The sequence below is a fragment of the Vombatus ursinus genome, unplaced genomic scaffold, assembly GCF_900497805.2.
Source record: "Vombatus ursinus unplaced genomic scaffold, bare-nosed wombat genome assembly UNPS02014791.1, whole genome shotgun sequence".
NCBI classification, from domain to species: Eukaryota; Metazoa; Chordata; class Mammalia; order Diprotodontia; family Vombatidae; genus Vombatus; species Vombatus ursinus.
This window is the reverse complement of record NW_020954569.1, coordinates 50,522,199-50,542,241: the sequence shown is the minus strand read 5'-3', so window position 1 is coordinate 50,542,241 and position 20,043 is coordinate 50,522,199. Positions and strand designations below refer to the sequence as shown.

The 20,043-nt window shown below is 38.5% G+C and overlaps 1 protein-coding gene across 1 annotated transcript in view; it reads left to right on the top strand.

The window, feature by feature from the left end:
• TPGS2 (tubulin polyglutamylase complex subunit 2) overlaps window positions 1-20,043 on the top strand; it is a 48,380-nt gene that overhangs the window by 17,911 nt on the left and 10,426 nt on the right. The window contains 3 exon segments of the mRNA XM_027869109.1: window positions 8,737-8,824; window positions 11,002-11,130; window positions 15,158-15,280. Of these exon segments, the coding sequence (XP_027724910.1) occupies window positions 8,737-8,824; window positions 11,002-11,130; window positions 15,158-15,280 (340 nt within the window).

Below are 20,043 nucleotides of genomic sequence, written 5' to 3'. Positions count from 1 at the left end.
ATTGGGAGGGGATGAAGGGGTTAAAATTTGAAACACGCAATGGTTAGGTGACTAATGGGGTGCTCAGAAGTTGGAGGAGAAGGTGACCAGTCTTTCTTTCAACTTTAATATATTTCCCCTCATTTTATTCTCTAGAAAACAGTTTCAATCTGCTGTATTTTGTACAATTATATGATTCATGGGCTCCCTGCCTATTGCCTTTCCATTTGTAATGGCAATGGTTAGTAATGTCTAATATCTACTCCAAGCTTTTTATCTTCCCAAGTCTGTGAAAATATCCACTTATTCATTCTCCCAGCGTCCTTGAACTGGAGAGCTTTATTTTTATTAAGCATTTTGGTGACATTTTATAGTGCTTCGTGATTAGCTGGACTTCCCAACCCCCCAGGATGATAGAGTCTGAAGTTCAGTTTTTGATAGTAAAACTAAGACTTAGAGACTGAATGGCACAACTGAGCCAGGAATCCATCTCCCCTCAATCTAAGCCCACGAGGCAAATTTGTCCAGAATTTTTATAATCTACGTGGCACATGGACCTACTGTAAACCACTTTAAACATTTCTGGGCTAGAGAATCCTGGGAGAAGGTGGATAAAGTTCATAAATGTTGGATGACTTTCCCAAGGTCACACATCTTCTTAACCATAAACACATTTCCTAGCTCTTGCCCTAATACTCAAGCTAGACTACCTGTCTCCAACCAGTGCTTTTAAAAACTAAAATGATTTTGTAGCTTGCCCTGCCCCCCTTCCCAATTAGAATGATTGTATGGGGAGACATATGAATTCTAATCCAAAAGATGGCTGACACTTTCCATTTTACATGTTGTCTTGGTATTTATCCTTTACCAGGCAGCAGGCACATTATCAATGGAATAACATTCTCATTATGGACAGTACGTGACCTCATCAACTACCTCAACACTATATTTGTTTTATCTCCATTCTTCCTGACTAAAGGGCTAACCCTGTTTCTTTTTTGCCCAATCCTCTCCTTACTCCCTGGTATCTCTTATTAAAAAGGACAGAGGATGGTAGGTTACACAGGTTCATGAAACTAAAACTTTCAGGAGGCAGTAGACATCCTTCACCCCCATGAAGCTTTTGTGAGAAAAGAGCTTATAGTTCCTTTTATATCTTTCAACCTGTGAAGGTTTTGTGGGAATAGTTCATACTTCCCTATTGTCTTTGACCCTACCATGGATAGAGCAGAAACTAATAGTTAATATTTCCTTTGATAGTTTTGTAACAAGCACATACTATATTATGTATTCTTTTGAAGAAAATGAAAGCATGAGGACATTGTTTCTGTTTTGGATTAACGAAATGTAATCATTTTTTGAAAGGTGTAGGTAGGACTTTTCCTATTATAACCACTAGATGGAAGTATTGACCAAAATAACGTAGCACGTGCTTCAAACCTTTAGCTGTGCTGTGGGCAGTGCTGTGGCCCCTGATGATCTGGTAGCCAAGCATTAAAAGGTGGTTAGTAATAGCCAAGATTTTCAATACCACCAGTTTCACTGGAGCAGGATATTTAATTTGAATGTTCATTTTGATTTGCCAGGAGAACTTATTACTTCTGTATACTATCCACGTACTTTGTGTAATATATTTGTTAGAAACCCAGAGCAAATCTTAAGATCCAAATAACCTTGTAAGAAGGAAGACAAATGGGTTAGTGCAAGGACCTGGTAGAGGCTTCTAGATTTAATATACCTTTGAAACTTCTGAGGGTGAGGAGAACAAAAGACTAAAAATATCTTAAAACATTTTATTTTTATTAAGTTACAGAAATGAAAGCAATTCATTTTTTTATATCAGGGCATTCTAGCCTCTCTGCTAGTATGTTGACATTGGCATAGTTTCATTTCACTAATTTACTTCTGGACATTCATAGCACCTAGAGGGAGAGGAGACAGAGAGAAGTGATATGAGTTTGGAAGGAGAAAGGGAAAGACCTTTGGGGAACTTAATGTTTTCCAGGGCCATGCCAGTCCCTCATGCTTTTGTAGGTTCCAGACTCATTTCAGGCTGTGCTACATGGAAAGAGTTCTGAGAAGTTTTCAGGAACAGACTGATGCCCATTGTAGTTTCAGATCCTGAGAAGTGGCAATATCTGAACACTTGGAGCTGACTTGCATCCTGGTGCACTGTTTGCCTATGCAGCTGCAAACAGCGGAGGTACCCTAAGTTTTGGTGGTGCTGTCTAAACTAGCCATGAGTTAATTGCATGTATCCAGTTTTATTAGGATCCAGGATATTTATGACCAGATACTGATTCCTATCATGCTGGGACCCAGACCTTGATAACAGCTGGAAGCTGAAAGGGATGAGATGCTCCTGCTTAGGGGGCTGGTGTGAGGATGGAATGAAAATCTCAGCATTTTATGTGCTCTGCTGTTGTTCCGACCATGTGTTTGATAAAATGTTTTCACAAAATAATGACAGTACTAGAGGTATTTTAAGTTGTTGCTGTTCATCCTTCATTTTTGAAGAGGACCAATGACATCACAAGGTGATGTCTTAACTTGCGAGTGAATTGGATTTAAGTGAGGCAGGGTTGCACTCTTTTCCAGAGTCATTGAAGTCCAGTGGTAAGAAAAAAAGTCAAGATGACTGGTGATGGCCCTGGGATGTGACCTTGGCATCTTTGATGTCTGACCAGACTCTAAGCACCCCATAATCCCTGCTTCAGCTGCCTTCATGACTGTTGGAACAAGTTATTCTCATCCACCCATTCCACCAAGAGAACATCTTCACATGCTTGGGGTAGAGATCCTCCTAACTCACGGACAGTTTTGAGGCCTGTTTAGCCCTCCTACTCAGACAGTTTTATGGGGGTATGGCCTCTTCATGTATCAGTTTAATGATCCATCTAACTTAAGTAGTGTTGGACCAACTAATACAATTACAGCAAGAGATCATATTAGTTGCCATGTATAAAATTCTCAAAGATGATCAATGTCTCTAGAAAATGTCTAACTTCACTATAAGTAGGATCATAGCTGACATTTATGTAGTGTCATAAGGTTTACAAAGAGATTTACTTGTTTTAGCTCAATTAAGCCTTGTAAAAACATTGTAAGACTTTAGTATCCACATTGTACAGATGAGGAAATAGGCTCCAAGAAGTTGAGGGACTTGCTAGAAAAATGTCAGACGTGGAATTCAAACCTACCTAGGTCCTGCCAATATGCTTTGTTTTATTATCCAAAAATTGTATTCTAATCCTTGAATTTACCAGTACTTTCCTCTTTTTTAATGTCTAATAGTAACTGCTTTAGTAACTAATCAGGTAAATCTTTGATGGCAGGGCCAGGTGAAGTTTTCCCATGTATCAGCTTATCTCCTGTTCAGTTTCACAAGATAATTATAGTGGTAGAGGTGTTTAAGTGAGCCACATACAAGAGATGGAATTGAACGGAGGAGACACCAGCATATAACCCAAGATCAAAGAAAAACATGGCATCACCCCCATACGGAGGACAGAGCCACGGTGGAATTGCCAAGGTTGGCTGATTCCTACAGCAGCCTGTGTTGTTAGATGTCATTCACTACATCTTTAAAAGATCATCTCTACATTTGTATCCCTTAAATTGTATGATCATCAAAATAGAGCAGAAATTGTCTTGCTCTTAGTTTTTGTTGGGTTTATGGCCTGAGAGAGTAACTCCCAAAGATTTGGGGACCTGTGTATTATGTCTTTTGTATCTTTCCATCTCCCTTTAATGTCTGATAAGGTCAGAGACCTATAAAATTTTGGAATTAGATGTTGTCTTGGAAGTCATTTGACACTTATTTTATGCTTAGGGAAATTAATGCCCCATCCTCCAACCCTGGCAGAATATACATAATCATGAGAGGTTCTGGTCAGGATTGATGAAGTTAAAGGATAAAGCCTTTGGTTATATGCCACTGATATGTGAGAATATCCTCCATTAACACCTCACTTAGGACTTTGGTCATATCACCTTGGTGAGAGTAGGAATTAGCATTTACTTCTCGGGGTTGTTTTTGAGACCAAATGATACAATTTAAACACTTTGCAGCCTTAGCTCTATAAATGCTGGCTTGGTGAGCCATTTATACTTTGGTGAAAATGATTAATTGAGTATGAGCATTCTAGATCTCAGTAAGCATCCTTGAGTTCTGGCTAAAAGAAAGAACGAGAGGAATCTGCAAGAGGTCCTGATAGAGGAAGAGCTGCAAGCACAGAGGCCAGAGAACATATCTGGGTCCCCGGGAAGGGAGAATTTGCTGATCTGAGCAACTCTTTCCTAAGAGTCCTTGAAGCCTTAGAAATAACAGCCTTAGAGAGGCAGTAGCAGAACCTCTCAAAAATTCCCAGAGGAAGAGCCGAGTGAGCCTTAAGTAAAAATCACATGGCCTAAGAGGCAGAAATAGAGATGGAGCAATACTCAACCTTCTGTTAGACTGATGGGGATTCTTGGATCCAACCTTCTGGAAAGAAGACGAACAACCACAGGGCTATGGGTTGAGAAGTGGCAAAAGACAAAGCTGAGATTCAGAAAAACAAATCTGGTCTTTGCCCTTGACTTCTACCATGGCCCATTCGAATGGTGCAGATCCAAACGGAGGGTTGTTTCTGTCGTGACCCCCAAATGCAGAATTTCCCTCTTGGGGTCCTGTATTCTTCAAGAAGTACCATATGTCCTTAAGACTGTATAGGTCCCTGGAGGAAATGGAAGGAGGGGCACTCAAAGGAAAGTTAGGTATTGATTCTTTAACTCCAAGTGAAATATTTCTTTCTAGTTGAGTCTCAGTGCTTATGGTAATGCTCTGAGTCTCTGGAGAAGGGCATAGGTCCTTAGGGAAGACAGAGGATGTGGGGTCATTTATTGGCCAGCCTCGAATTTATTTCCCTTCTTGAGAAATATAAGCCATAAGATGCAGCTGAGAGTCTGGGGAACTGGTTATGTCCCTGGAGGGGGGGGGAGGGGGGACTCAAAGAAGAGGGAAAGAACATGGTCTTGATTGTTTATAGGATCCTGGTCTTTGTTTTTTGTCTTCTTTCTGTGATACAAAATAAAGTGCTTACCCTTGAACTGAGAGTCCTCTTACCTACCTATATAGAAACTTAGACATGTTGTGTATATTCTGATGATGCCCAGTGAAGCATTGGTGGGGGAAAAATAATTCATATTTTGATGCTACCTTGGAAAATCCTATATGGAGGCATAAGCCAAAGAGATCTGTGTGTCCCCAAGACTGAAGCTGGTCTATGAAAAACCCTGGGGTTCTTCATCATAGATTACATTAATAGAGGAGCTAAGACTAGGACCCTAATTAATCCCAGTGCCTCTCCCACACGTTGTCCCCTGTAAATCTGCACACAGGTCACTGTTCAGAGTTGACGTAATGACTTTGGATAAACTTTCCATGAGAAACAGGCATTGTCACTATCAGGATAACTCAACAAGTGAAGAATTTAGACATAGATGCTGTGGTATTTCTTTTGCTTTCTTAACCATTCCCAGTGGACCTGGGGAAGGAGATACAGAGATTCCATCCTTCTGCTGATACCAGGTTCTTTTTTTTTTTTTATTGGTTTTTGGTTTTTTGGTCAGACTTATGATACCATTAGTGACGGAATTTTCTGGAATGGAAGTGTTTAACAGATTAGCAATTTATAATCTTGAAGAGTTGCTTAGGGCACTGGAGAAGTTAAGTAAATAGCTAGTGCATGTCTGAGGCAGGATTTGAAACCTTGTCTTGTCTCAGGCTTCTCCTCTTTCCCTGTGCTATATTGTTTAATGTTGAACTGGAAGAGACAGTAAGAAATACACATGCTTTTTAAAATGTTTTCTGTATTTGTAGTGTAGATCCCTTAACTTTGATGATTCTTTGTTCAATAACAGAATTACAGAATCTCAGAAGGAAGTAACCTTGGGCCATCTAGTCCCATCCATACTGGAATAAGAATCACTTCTACCACATCCCCAAGAAATGGCCTTTGCCTGCAGACCTATGGGGGGGGGTCCCATTAATTTCTGAAATAACCAGTTCTATTCTTGGATAGATTGCTGTACTTACTAAGTTTTGCCTTACATCGAACAGAAATCTGTCTCTGCAGTTTCTACTCATTACTATTTTGGGGGGCCAAACAGAAAAAGTCTGATGATTCCAAATTTCCTATTTCACTGTTCTGTATGATCACTAGCAAGGGAAAAATCCCAAACATGAGACATCTGAGCAGGCCCCACCTCACCCTCGGACCAGAGATGGCAGCAGTGGTAGGACAATGGCTGAACAGCAAGGGAGCTTCTGGAAAGAGAATCACATGGGGTCAGGAAGAGGGTGCTACATGATCCCTCACTTCTCTAGTAGCTTGGTTGCTAGGAACACTTTAGAGATTTGTTGGATTGTCTACTTGTGCCATTTCCCTTGGACTGGGGTCTCCTGCTCCCTGTTATTTGGTTATACCTCTCATGTCATCTCTTCGATTTTTCTAGTCAATTCTCCTTGAACTTTTACCCCAAATATGTCTCTTACCCAGAAGAACTGTCATCTTAGAATAGGTAGTAGTTCATTTCTTCTAGAATGGTGGGTCTTTTGCAAGTAGCAAAAGGATTATCTATTACGTGATGAAATAAAAAACTTTTGCCCCTTCCACTGTGCCCTTTGGAATACCTGCTCTGCAATCAACAGACTTCCTCTAACTTTAAAACTTCTTCCTTTCTCCACTCTTCTGACCCTCACTGGGGTATAACTCCTTCCTGATGGCACTGCTTTCCTTGCCATCCTTTCAAATGCTGGCTACACTTTCATGTATCCGACTCATTGGTTGCAGTGGGAGACAAGGAACACCCATTGATCCTCATTACCATTTCCAGATTCTCCCTCTTCCACTTTTACTGAGAAACCTTTCTTCCTTTGAAGTTCATTCTGTCCAAATTTGTCATCCGGTCTAGATCAGGGCTTCTTAAACTTATCCACTTGCAACCCTTTTTCACATTTTGTTGCATGGCTGAGGGCAGGCGCAGTGCAAAATTCTTGTGCTTTGTGTTCAGAACCAAGGTTGCAGTGAAGTTGTGTGGTGCAACACGGGCAAGCTCTGCCAGAAACGCCTCAGATTCATTATGCGCTTGATTTTGAATTAATTTTTGGTTGTTGCACGTTCAGAAACCTTTTATTGTTGCCAAATTTTAAATTAAAAAAAAAAACATTAAGAAGTGATGGCCTGGATCCTGGTGGTTATCTATTGACCCCCAAGATATTCTCCTTCCTTTCTCAGTGAGTTCAGAGCCTGACTATGAGTCAGGCTTTTCTCCCCATATCCTGTTCTCTTACTAGAGTACTTAAACATATTTATGCTCCTTTAAACATCCTCATCTCACAGTTCCTCAACCCACTCATCTACTCCACATAAAGATGGGCATAACCTTTGATCTTAGCATCATCGGCAAGGGTGCCACTTCTTTGATCACAAACTTTGATGTTTCTTTACTTGATCGTAGCCTTTTATCCTGTCTTTCTCTAAGCCTTATGACTCATAACCCTGTTCTTCATTTTATTCATGGCTTCTATTTTCTCCACCTCTCAGTGCAGGCCAACCCTTGGTGAACCAGCTTAACTCTATACTATACTCTACCCTTAAATCCCTTGTTCCCTTGTCCTGTCATTAATCCTGACTTGCCAAACTCCAAACCCGGACTCCTTCCTCCTCCTCTTCTTCCTATTCATGTGATATTGAATGAAGCTAAAGGAAATCATAAAACTATCCTGACTGCATCCAAAACAATTTAATATTATCTAATCTCAAGTGAGCCCTCACTGCAGTGAGGTAAACACTATATTCCTCTCTAATAATTTACTATCCTACTCTGTACTAGGTCCCACAGGGACCTATGCAGGCCCTCAGACTTAACAGACTTCCCCTGAAGCCCAAATTTCCTTAACTGTAAAAAGGGGATTATAGCAGCACCTACTTTGCAGGGCTACTATGAGGATCAAATGAGATGATATTTGTAATAACACTTAACACAATGCCTGGCCTATATAAATACTTTCCCTCTCTTCCACTATGACCCCTCAAATACTTATGTAGTTCTCTCCTTAATCTTCTTTTCTTCAGGCTAAACATCCCTGGTTCCTTCAACTACTATTAGTAAAATTTGGATTTAAGGGCCTTCTGACAGAAGTCTGATGATCCCAAATGAAGTGATAAACTTGTTACAGGGAATATACTCCTTGTTTTTGGAGTTTTATCTTCAGCTTGAACAGTGAGGCAGCTGTTGATGTAGTGGATAGAGTGCTGGTCTTGGAGTCTGAATCCCCAGGTTGAAAGCTTACCTCAGATGCCACAAGTTATATGATCCTAGACAAATCACTTAACCTCTCTGTCCCATTTCCTTCCATCTAAAATGAGAGTTATCATGAGAATCAAATAACATGCAAATGATGTAACTCATGTAAGGTATTTTGTAAATATGTCCTATAATTATTTAACTATATTTCACAAGATTGTGAGAAAAATGCTTTGAAATTTTTAGAGTGCTACATAAATGTGAATTATCACTAGTGTTTAAAATCTTTTCCCCCTCTTTGGGGGGTACTTGACAGTTTGCATTTACTTTCAGGGCATAGGATGTGGTAGACATTCCTAGTTAGGTATGTAATCTTTTGGTTTGAAGCACAACCACTTTCTTCCTTTCCCCTTCCCCCACTCTCTTTATCAATTCCTAGCCTAATGTTCAGGTGCTTTATGATTACAGGAAAATGATTGTGTACTGCCAGAGGATTTGAAGAATTTTTACCTGATGACAAATGGCTTCCACATGTTGTGGAATGTGAAACTAGATAGTAAGTTCACTTCCCTACCACACCTTCTTGCCCCCACCTGCATTATTGGTCTCCTTGAAATGTTTCTGTATAATGTAATGTCTAGAACATTGAGTTGTTTCCCAGTGATGGTGAGAACCACAGTTGCTTCCTTAAAATTCTGTCAGTGCTTGACATCAACTTCTACCTGCTCAAAAGACCAGTAGCTACTTCTGGAGTATGTTAACTTGATAGAAAGCAGTGGTAAATAAAAGGCTTGAGATCCTTAAACAACCTCATAATCTATAGAATATGGTATTTTCATAATCACTAAAGTGTTAGGACTATTAAGACCATCTAATACTGTGAGTTGGTCTAACACCCTCTGGTGGTCTTAAGTATAATTGGCCTGCCTATCTGTTTCAAAGGGAAGCTAGGTGACACAGTGAGTAGTTTGGTGGACCTGGAATCAGGAAGACTCATCTTCCTGAATTCATGTCTGGCCTCAAGACACTTACTAGCTGTGTGACCCTGGGCAAGTCACTCAACCCTGTTTTCTTCATCTGGAAAATGAGCTAGAGAAGGAAATGGCAGACCTCTCCAGTATCTTTGCCCATAAAAACCCCAAATAGGGTCATGAAGAGTCAGACATGACTGAAAAACAAGTGAACAGCAAAATGTGTTTCAAAGAAATCAGCACAGCAAGTAATGGATTTTTGTTTTATGACAATCTGCAGGCTTTTCAGCTGCCTTGCCTTTTCATTGCTTCATATACAGAAGTAAATAGCTGGGACACATGGGATATATTAATCCACCAAAAAAAAAAAACCAAAAACCAGCTTAAGGCTCAGGCCCTAGCTTGGGCAGGTGTGCAAAGGCCCTGCAGTTAGCTATTTGATTGTCTGGCTGGTATATTGACTTGTTCCTCCAGCTAGTTCAGCCTCAACATTCCTCTCATTTTACTTTTCTTTATAGATTTTATAAATTAAGAAGGACCTTTTTCTTATGCAGAAGAAATAAAACAAAATAAAAGTTAAGTAATAATAATAATAATAGCAGCTCACATTTATCTAGCATTTTAAGGACAGTAATTCACTTTCCTCCTAATAACCCTGTGAAGTTAGTAGTAAAGTATTTTTTCCCATTTACAGGTGAGAAAACTGATACACAAAGAAGTTAAGTGACTTGCCCAGAGTAATAGAGCTAGATCAAGGGAATATAGTAAATATAATTTACCTTGATATTATCAAAGAGGTTGATAAAGTATCTTATGCTATTTTTGTGGAAAAGATGGAAAGATATATCACATGATGGTGCAATTAGATTCAGAACTTTTTGAATGGCCAGACTCATCATTACTAGTTTCAGGTCATTCTAATAACTGCCCACTGTCTTGTCTGGAAAACCTGTTTTTTAATCTATCATTTAAGCTGGGAGCTATAACCTTCCTGTTTCTCCTGGCAGCAATATTCAGATCGCTTATCCCTATTCCTTATTAACTCTTAACTCTTACCATAGAACCATTTAATAGAAATTGCATATGCTTCTGTATCCTAGCCAAAGCATAAAGCTATCCCACACACAGGTAGGAATTTTCGTCATCTCAGGGCCTCACATTTCTCTGTCTGAGTGGCATGCTAGCATTTGTCTGCTTGCTGCAGTGGGCATCCTTGGTGTAAAAGATGACCACCTTTTTCTCTTTGTTGTTTGCCAGAGGCATAGCTCTTAGCGCTAGCACCAAACCATCAATCAATAAGCAGTGATTAAGCACCTACTCTGTACCAGGAACTATGTTCAATGTTAGGGTTACAAAAGACCAATAGTCAGGGACTATTGGTGAAGACTATAGATACATATATAAGCATATAGAGAGAATAATAATTTTATATATATATAATAATTTTATATTCATATAAATAAAGGCAGATTGGAAAAAAGGCTTCATGTAGAAGGTGATGCTTGAAATGAATCTTGAAGGAAATCGAGGTGAAAAGGAAGAACATTCAAGGTATGGGCCAACCAGGGTAGAGACGCAAAGATAGGAGATGGAGTGTCACATATGAAGAACAAGACATTTTGGTTTCTCTACACTGTTGAGGGCAGGATGGGGAAACTATGGTTGGGCTTTGATTACCCAAAGAAAGAGAAACCTTCCACTCTCAGTGGTAACCATGTAAGAGCCTACTATACCCTAGTCTCCTTTCTCAATTTTCATACAGATTATCCCATTCCATTGGGCAGCCTGATGATTAATAGCATCATGAAATTGAACCAACTCCACCTGACCTCTGTTTATTTGCTTCCCAGTTCACCAAGTCTTGTGGACCTGGAGGAGGATGAGGATGAAGGTATAGTGGATAGAGCCAAGTGATAAATTCAGAATGTCATATTGTTTGTTTTACTAATGGTGGCTAATCTATTATGGTTACTATGCATGTAATTGAGTTTAATAAACAATTATTAGGTACACATATAAGCATAACACCATTCTAATTGGTTGGAATATGGAGATAGAGTGAGACAAAGTCCCTGCCCTCAAGAAGCTTATGATCTAGAAGGGGAGATAAAGCATGAAACTAAATAACTATATTATTTGAATATAGTAAATACAAAGAAGAGTTCTAAAGTTTTTTTAGTCAGGATGGGTGGAAGCAGAGAGATTAAAAATTGTAAGTGTATCATTACCTTAAAAAGCTAATAAAAACTACCTATTTATATGCCTCTTGTCTCAACTCTATAAAATTATCAGAAGAATGATCTGTACTTGAATTAAGGCCATTCTGTATAAAATATATGAGAAGTGAGCAGGTTTTTACAATAAAATCCAACAATGGACCACATCTTTAAAGTCACATGATTATAGAGAGGTATAGAGAACACAAGATCGTGATGTCTCGATTGTTTATTGATTATAAAAATTGGTACTTCTCTAAGTTTCCTTACCATATTCCTAGATTATAGAGATAATTCTATTCAATGAACCTTCAATAATCAAGATCAAGCTAAGCATAAAATAGGTAGATACGTGTTCACCAAGATTGTTTGCCACTGCTTGGAGGATGCCCATCACGGAATCCAAATGGAAAAGGAATTCTCCTTAGGGGATGAGATGCTCCAGGAGCTCTCATTTTCCGATGCCATTGTGCTTGTTTCATATATTTCTTAGGTACTAAATAAGAATCACAGCCACTAAAAAGAGTTTGGTCTAATAATAGGTGCAGGAAAAAACCAAGTAGATGAAGAAAGCCTATTGTGTAGGCTATGTGCATTTGGATGAGTTAGTCTGTCATTAGTTAACATTGAATTAGTCTGTCAGTTCATATATCTTGGACAGATTCTGGAGAGAGACACTGAGCTGGACCCAAGTTAGATGGGTAGAAGAGAGCAAAATAGATTGTATTTGGAAGATTTGGTAGTATGGTTAATCATCCCAAGCTACAAGCTGAAAGAAATCTTCAATAATGCTAACTATATGGCAGTGAATTAGGGAACACTATAATCCCTGAAGAATTGTAGGAAACCCAAGGATTATTAGAACGCATAGGTAGGCCTTAACTTATTCTCAATGATTTACATGTGAAAAGGGATATGAGAAATACCGTGGAAATGTATGATAGGAAAAGGTCAGTTATGTTTCCATAATGAAAGATAACAGATGGACAACCCTTGTGCTGCACTGGTGTCCATGGGACTTTAAAAGATCTAGATGAAAGGCTTGGTGAATTGGATGAATCTTCTGTAGATACTTTATGTTAGGACATAGATAATATCTAAACCACTGAAGGGACTGTTCACATTGATACTCCACTAAAATATTATCTTCAGCATCTTCAGCATCTACAGGATCTCTTCAGGATTCCAGGAAATTACTTGTGGTGTCATCTAGCCCAGAGGCTGGAATGAACTTTGTCCTCACCTGTGATTTCCTTCAAGAGTTATCTCAAGTGCTGCTTTCCTGATTCCTATATAAACATACAGACAGATAAAGCATTCTTTAAGTGCTTGCTATATGCCAGAAATCATGATAATCCTCAGCAATATAAATACAAGAAAACTAGACGGGTCTCTACGCTTAAGAGTCTTACATTCTAATAAGAGAAGACAGTCTAAAGGGGAGTTGGAAAGGGCGTATGGGGCTACTCTCATGGTTGCCAATGAGGTGGAGCAGTCCAGAGAATCAGGTGAACTGAGAGTGAAGTGGGCATGGCTGGGACCTCTCATGAAATGGCAAGCCTAGCCAGAGACTCAGCAATCAAGATTTTTTGTGCTCTCTCCTTCTTCAAATTATCTTGTATTTACTTAGTTGTGTGCATGTGGTATCCCCTCTAGGAAAATGTAATGTTTTTCTTGTGAGTAGAGATTGTTTCATTTTTTTTATTTATAGCTCTGATGCTTAACACAGTGTCTTATACACAGTAGGATTTAGTAAATGCTTATTGAATTAATTTCTGGTATGTGAGATTTTAGCTGGATTTTAACAGATGGCTAAATAGGCATCAAAATTACAGGGTGAAGGTAGATGGCAAAGTGAATAGAGCACCAGCCCTGGAGTCAGGAGGACCAGAGTTCAAATCCAACTTCAGACACTTAGTAACTGTGTGACCCTGGACAAGTCACTTAGCACTAATTGCCTCCTCAAAACCAACCAAATAAAAAGCACATGAAAGCAAGCTCTTACCAGCCACAACAGATATTTTCCTTCCTTGTACAGAAAAAGTTGCTTTGTTATTAGTTGTAGGAAAAGTTTATGAAAAAACACCTTTTTTACATGTCAATTTCCAAGAAAGTTTAAAGGTAAAAACTTAATAGTTTAAATGAAGAAATAACAGGATAAAACTATAAAAGAATAAACTATACGAATACAACCACCATTATAGACTTCAAAAGATATAGATTCACAAGGAGGGTTTTGGGTTTTTGTTTTTTTTTTGGTTTGTTTAGGTCTATTTATCTCCCTTTCTTTCCTTTCAAAAAGTATGGTATAGTAAAGAAAGGGACCAAAAGAGACTTGAGCTTGAATTCTACCCCAAACACTCCCTGGCTCTGTAATACATGAGCAAGTCACTTAATCTTGATGAACCTGTTTCCTCATCTGTAAAATGGGGTTAATACCTGGAGTACTTAGACCATAGGGCTTTTGTGGGGCTCAAATGAAATAAAATATTTTAAAGTACTTCATAAAACTTAAAGTGTTATATAACTGTCAGCTGTTACTATGATTATTATTGTTGTTTAGTTGCTTGAGTCATGTCTGACTCTTAGTGACCCCATTTGGAGCTTTCTTGGCAAAAGTACTAGAGTGTTTTGCCATTTCCTTCTCCAGTTCATTTTACAGATGAGGAAACTGAGGAAACAGGGTTAAGAGTCTCTTAATTTGTGTGCCTAGGGTCACACAACTAGTAAGTGTCTGAGGCCAGATTTGAATTCAGTAACAGGAGTCTTCCCAACTCCAGGCCCTGCACTCTGTGCACTATGGCGCCACCTAGTGGCCGTATTATTGTAATTATAGCAAAGGACATCCCATGGAGCAAGAGTGAAGAGAGATCTGTACCCTGTGAGTGACATGAATTCTGACCTTTGCTAACGAACGTGTGTAACCAGAAACTTCTGATAGGTCTCTTTGTCCCTTTGGGGCGGGGCAGACATTTAGGAATAATGCTTTATCAAAGAGAATGGTGCCTGTGCCAAGAAGAGCTAGCGTGACAGCTATCACATTTGAAGATAGATGGTCTCATTTGAGGACCCCTTTTTTATGGTGACACAGCCAAAGGCAGCTCACCTTTGAATTTGCAGCAGATTTCTCCATTCTCTCTCTACTAGCGGTTTGTCTACAAATACATCTGATCCACCAGAAAGGTCTAAAGCACAGGCCCATTTCCATCTATATTCCTACATAATAAAGACCGCAGATCATCAATTAGTTTGAACTTTTTCCTTACTTTTTTCCCCACTGTTCAGTACATCCTTGAGAATCTTTTACATTGTGCCCTGACATGGCTCAGTAATTTAGGAACATGCTAAAAAGATACAGTGTGATTTGTTAAATGACAATGTCTTTAAGTAGTACTATGATGTAGTAGTTCCCCAAAGACCAAATTTTCATTCCGTTTTGTCCCTGCTATGCCCATCTACTTGTGATTATGAAAACAGGGACAGAAGACATTAAGCAGGAGAAACCTATCATATTCTCCTATATGTAGAATTCATTTGACTGAAATTTGAAAAAAAATTTGAAAAGATTTTCAACTTCAATACATATGTGTTTTATTTTCCTGATATTTTCATCCTAGGAAAATCATGTGTAGGCATTTAGCCCTAGCATCTTAATAAGTCATGTTATGTTTTATCTTCCTTCAACGTTATTTTCAATTTCAGGGTTGGTTGCTAATGGAGATGACCCAGAGAAGCCACATTTTGACTCTAGAAATAGGATTTTTGAACTGGATTCCTGCAATGGAAATGGGAAAGTCTGCCTTGTTTATAAAAAAGATAAACCAGGTAAATTAAAGATACTATTCTATAGGTAAGACTTTGGTTGGAATTCCTGATGCTACTCTTCAGCATTTAGCTAATAGTACCATTTCTCCTTACCATTTAAAAGCACTACCATGTTTGACTTTGGCTTTAACTTGAGATCTTTTTGTTTCCTTCTTTGAATTTTTCAGCATGATAGAATCCTGGGATTTAGAGCTGGAAGCAAACTTAGAGATCATTTATTTCATGGAATCATAGATGTAGAGCTAGAAAGGGACTTTATATATCATCTAGTATAAGCCTTTCATTTTGCAGATGAGGAGACAGACCCAGGGCAGTGAAGGACATGCCCAAGTCATGAAGGTAGTACTTCAGTGAGCCACAATTTGAACAGAAGGCTTCCCAATTGCAATCCAGTGCTCCTCCCATCACACCACACTGCCATCAATATAATAGACTTCTTTTAGGTCCTACCAAGAAAGGAAAGGTGAATCATTGTTAGAGCTCAAGGCAACTTACATCACTTTTCTCCATGTACCAAAGGCTCGGAATCTTGTGTGTCAGTGGAATATTCCTCTACCCTCCAACCCACATGCTAGGACTTTATTAGGACCTTGGTTGTACTTCAAGTCACAAAATAACCTTAAAACTTGATATCTACTGGTGCTATGTGCTTTTCAGAATGTGCATTCTTTGCTCCCTCTAAAGCCACCTCTAGAAACTGAAATGCTAAAAGAAAAAAAAAATACAAATAGGCAAATTAAAAAAACAAAAACAAAAACCAGGTCTTTATAAGAGTGGCCTGATGATAGATGACAAAGTCTGTACCTCCTAAGCAGAGCTCTCTAGACTGGGATGTGAGACCCTTTCAAAGTGGGAATGAAGCAAAGGCCAAAATTATTGGATATTTTAAAGCACAGTTCACAAATAAACGCATCCACTTCTTTCAGTGAAAACAAAACTCACCTCAAAAATCAACAAAAACATGATATATTCCACCTGACAATGAATGCAATCCAGAGATTATTTAATACAAGGTCAAACATCAATCAATGTGTTTCAAATTTTAATTTTTTTTATAAAAACAATTGTTTGGGAAATTTACCTTAGTGTCTGTAAAGCTTTTTCCTTTTGGATTTCTCATCTACCAATCTAGCTGCCTTTTTTGGAGAGGAACCTTCCTTGAAAGAAGGAAGTCAGTTTGTATAGGTTTATAACTCAGATAAATTGTTATAGGTTTCCAGGAATTGAAGGTGAAGTGTGTAAACATAAAGTTAAGCCATCTTTGTGTAAGAACACCATAACATTTTATATTTCTCATCATTCATTTTGGTAAAATGTAATGAGCTGATTTTCAAGAAAACCCACTATAACTTTATTTTTGTTCTTTTAATTATAGAATGGTTATGTTTAAAATTATTAAATTTATTATATTTAATTTTTTAAAAAGTAAAATGCTATTCCTTCATGAAAGATAAATATATAACTGGTTTGAAGAGAAAAATTCACCAGAGCAGCTAAAATTGGTACAGAGGCATTTAAGTAGTGAAAATATAGTCAGACATATAAAGTAAAAAACCCAAATCCTAGATAGTCACAGTGAGTCATTTTTCTAGTCCTAGTCAGCACAGGGAAAGAGAGAGAAAGGTCTCTGTACACCGAGGAGAGAATCTGGCCAGAAGCATCATCTGGGGAGCATTCTAGAACAGAGAAAAGCTGTTCATCAGAACAGAGGTCCCAGACCTTTACCAGAACATCTCCAGACTCACACTTAGTACTTCAACAGGGGCCAAGTGCCAACTGGCAGCTTTGTAACCCACTACCCAGTTCCAGGTCACAGATCCAGGGCAAACTACTATTGAGAGGGGTCAACCTCTGATGGTAGCATTCCCAAGGAGGGAGGCCCCTGGTACTCTACTGAGAAAGAAGCAAGCTGAGAAGCAAGCAGCAGTAGTGTAGCTCTGCCCTGCAGAGGAATTACCAGGGCAAGAGTTCTAGACCAAAGGGGAACCTGCACTTCTGTCACTGAACTAGCAAAGCTTTCTGGCTGACTAAGAAAGGCAGATCCCAGCAGCAGTCTATCCTTGCTCAGACCCAAACCCAGGTCAGAAACTAGCAGAGCTCAGACCAGACGGATAGCAATCAGATCTTACCTCAGATCAGAACATTTTGGGAGTATCGAAAGCTTGTAGGTCAATCTCCAATCTGAACAATCCCCTGAGATTCCCAAAAAACCCCAGAATACTCAGGACAACAAGAAAGCAGCAATAGGACTAGCCCAGACATTCCCTCCAGATGTACACAGAGCCTGGTCCTAACATCAGGTCTAAAGTGAAAAAGACTTTCAGGCTGAAAGAATGAATAAACAAAAAAGGAATTTCACCATAAAAAGCTATAATAGTGACAAGAATGCTTAAGACACAAACCCAGAATAAAAGAATGACTCCAGAACATCTGCATGCAAAGCCTTAAAGAAAAACAAAGCTTGGGCACCAATTCAACTAGAATTCCTGGAAGAGATGAAGCAAGATTTTTTAAAAAGAGATAAAAATGTTTTTGTCAATGAAGTGAGAGTGCTAGAGGAAAAAAAACTGGAAAATACATGAGAGCTATAAAAAAAATTGGAAAGACAATTAACAGCTTGGCCTAAGAAGTATAAAACTTTGCCCAAGCAACAAACTCCTTGAATATTAGATCGGACCAAATATGACTCCATGAGATGATAGCAGATATTAAAACAGTGGAAAGATTGGGGAAAAGAAAGAAGGAAATACAAGGTTATCTTATAGCAAAAACAATTGACCTAGAAAACAGATCAAGGAGAACTAGTAATCATTGGACTCTCTACATGCCATGGGTAGAAGAAGAGCCTAGACATATTTTAAGAAATCTTAAAAGAAAACTACCCAGTTATCTCAGAACCAGAAGGTAGAACACGGAAAGAATCCCTAAGTCACTTCCTGAGAGAAGCCATGAAAACTTCCAGGAACATTATAGCCCAAATCCAGAGCTTCCAGGTCCAAGAAAAAAATGTTATAAGCAGCCACAAAGAAAGACTTCAAATACCAAGAAGCTACAGTGATTTAGCAGCCATCTCAATAAAGTAGCAGAGAGCTTGGAATACTGTATTCAAGAAGGTGAAGGATACAGGCTTACAGCCAAGAATAACTTATCCAGAAAAACTGAACATAATCTTAAAGGGTGGAAAATGAACCTTTCTTGAAAGAGAGGACTTCCATTCCTGATAAAGAGATGTATAGAAAATTAAAAGTTTAAAAACATGAATTAAGAAAAACAAAAAGATAAACACAAGTAGACAATGATAAAGGACTAAACAAGGACAAACTGCTTACATTCTAATATGGAGAGATAAATGCATGTGTCTCCACAGAGCTCCATCAGGGATCATAAATGAAATTTAATTAGAAGATCTAGGAGTAGTTCTATTCCATTCTATTCTGTCCTGATGATCTTAAGAAAAGAATGTAAAGAGAAGGGAAGAGGAGTATACTAGAGGGCAAAGGGAAAGGAAAGTTAAGGAAAACTAACTCACCTAATCCAGGTGTGTGAGTAGACATTTATACAAACAAGGAGAAGAGGGTGATGGAGGGATCAGCTGACATTTGATTTGGTAAAAGAAGAGGAGAATACTCACATATACACTTGGGTACAAAAATACATCTGACTCAACAGATAAGTGGAAGAAGGAAGAATTAGTGGTAGGGTACTTTAAGGGAGGAATTAATCTTAAGCAAAATATATTCTTAAGGATGTGCAAATATATCTATACTTCTTTTTTGAGGTCATGAAAAATGGGAATATGAGGGGAGTGCCCATAAACTGGGGAATGACTTAACAAGTTGTGTTATATAAACGTGATGGAACATTATTGTCTTGTAAGAAATGATGAAAGAGATGATTTTAGACAAACCTGGGAAAACTTATATGAACTAATACATAGGAAAGTGAACAGAATGAGAAAACAGTGACAGTAATATGGTAAAGACAAACAACTTTGAAAGAATTAGCAACTGTAATCAGTATAAACACCAACAGTGATTCCAGAGAACTAATGATGAAATATGCTACCCACATCTTGATAGAGAGGTAAACGAGACATATTTTCTTTGGACATGGTCCATGTGGAAATTTGTTTTGCTTGACTATACATGTTTGTAACAGTGGTTTTGCTTTTCTTTTTTTTCTCAATTTGTGTATGAGGATAGGAGGCTGAGGTGGGATGGAGTGAAGAGGGATTTTTTCTGATTTTATATAATAAAATATATATATATATATTTATATATAAAATAAAATATCATTTAAAAAAACTGTAGTCCATAGCCTTCAACAGTATATTTACCTTAAGTAGCCAAAGGACTCAATTAGTTCAAAGCAAAGGCACTTGACTAAAATGATATGACACAAACAGTAGTAAAAAAAAAAAAAGTCATTCATCTCAAATCTGTGGTGCACTGTCTCAACTACCCATGATGTCAGTGGGAAGAGTGGCATTCACATATGGTTTCCTAGTAGAGATACGTAGGGCCTATACGTGGCCAAGGGAACTCATCCCTCCAAAGAGCTCATACCTGGAATTATGAAGGGCCCAATGTCCTTTCTCTTCTTTTGGTATTCTCATACTATTCCCTTTGGATGCATCTTCTCTGCCGAGTATGTTCCTCTACTGGGCTCCCTTAGTCTGGACCCTGCTAGATATATCTATCTATAGATATATAGATCCTATTGGGTGAGCAGCTCTTCTGTAAGATACCATGACCAATGATGGG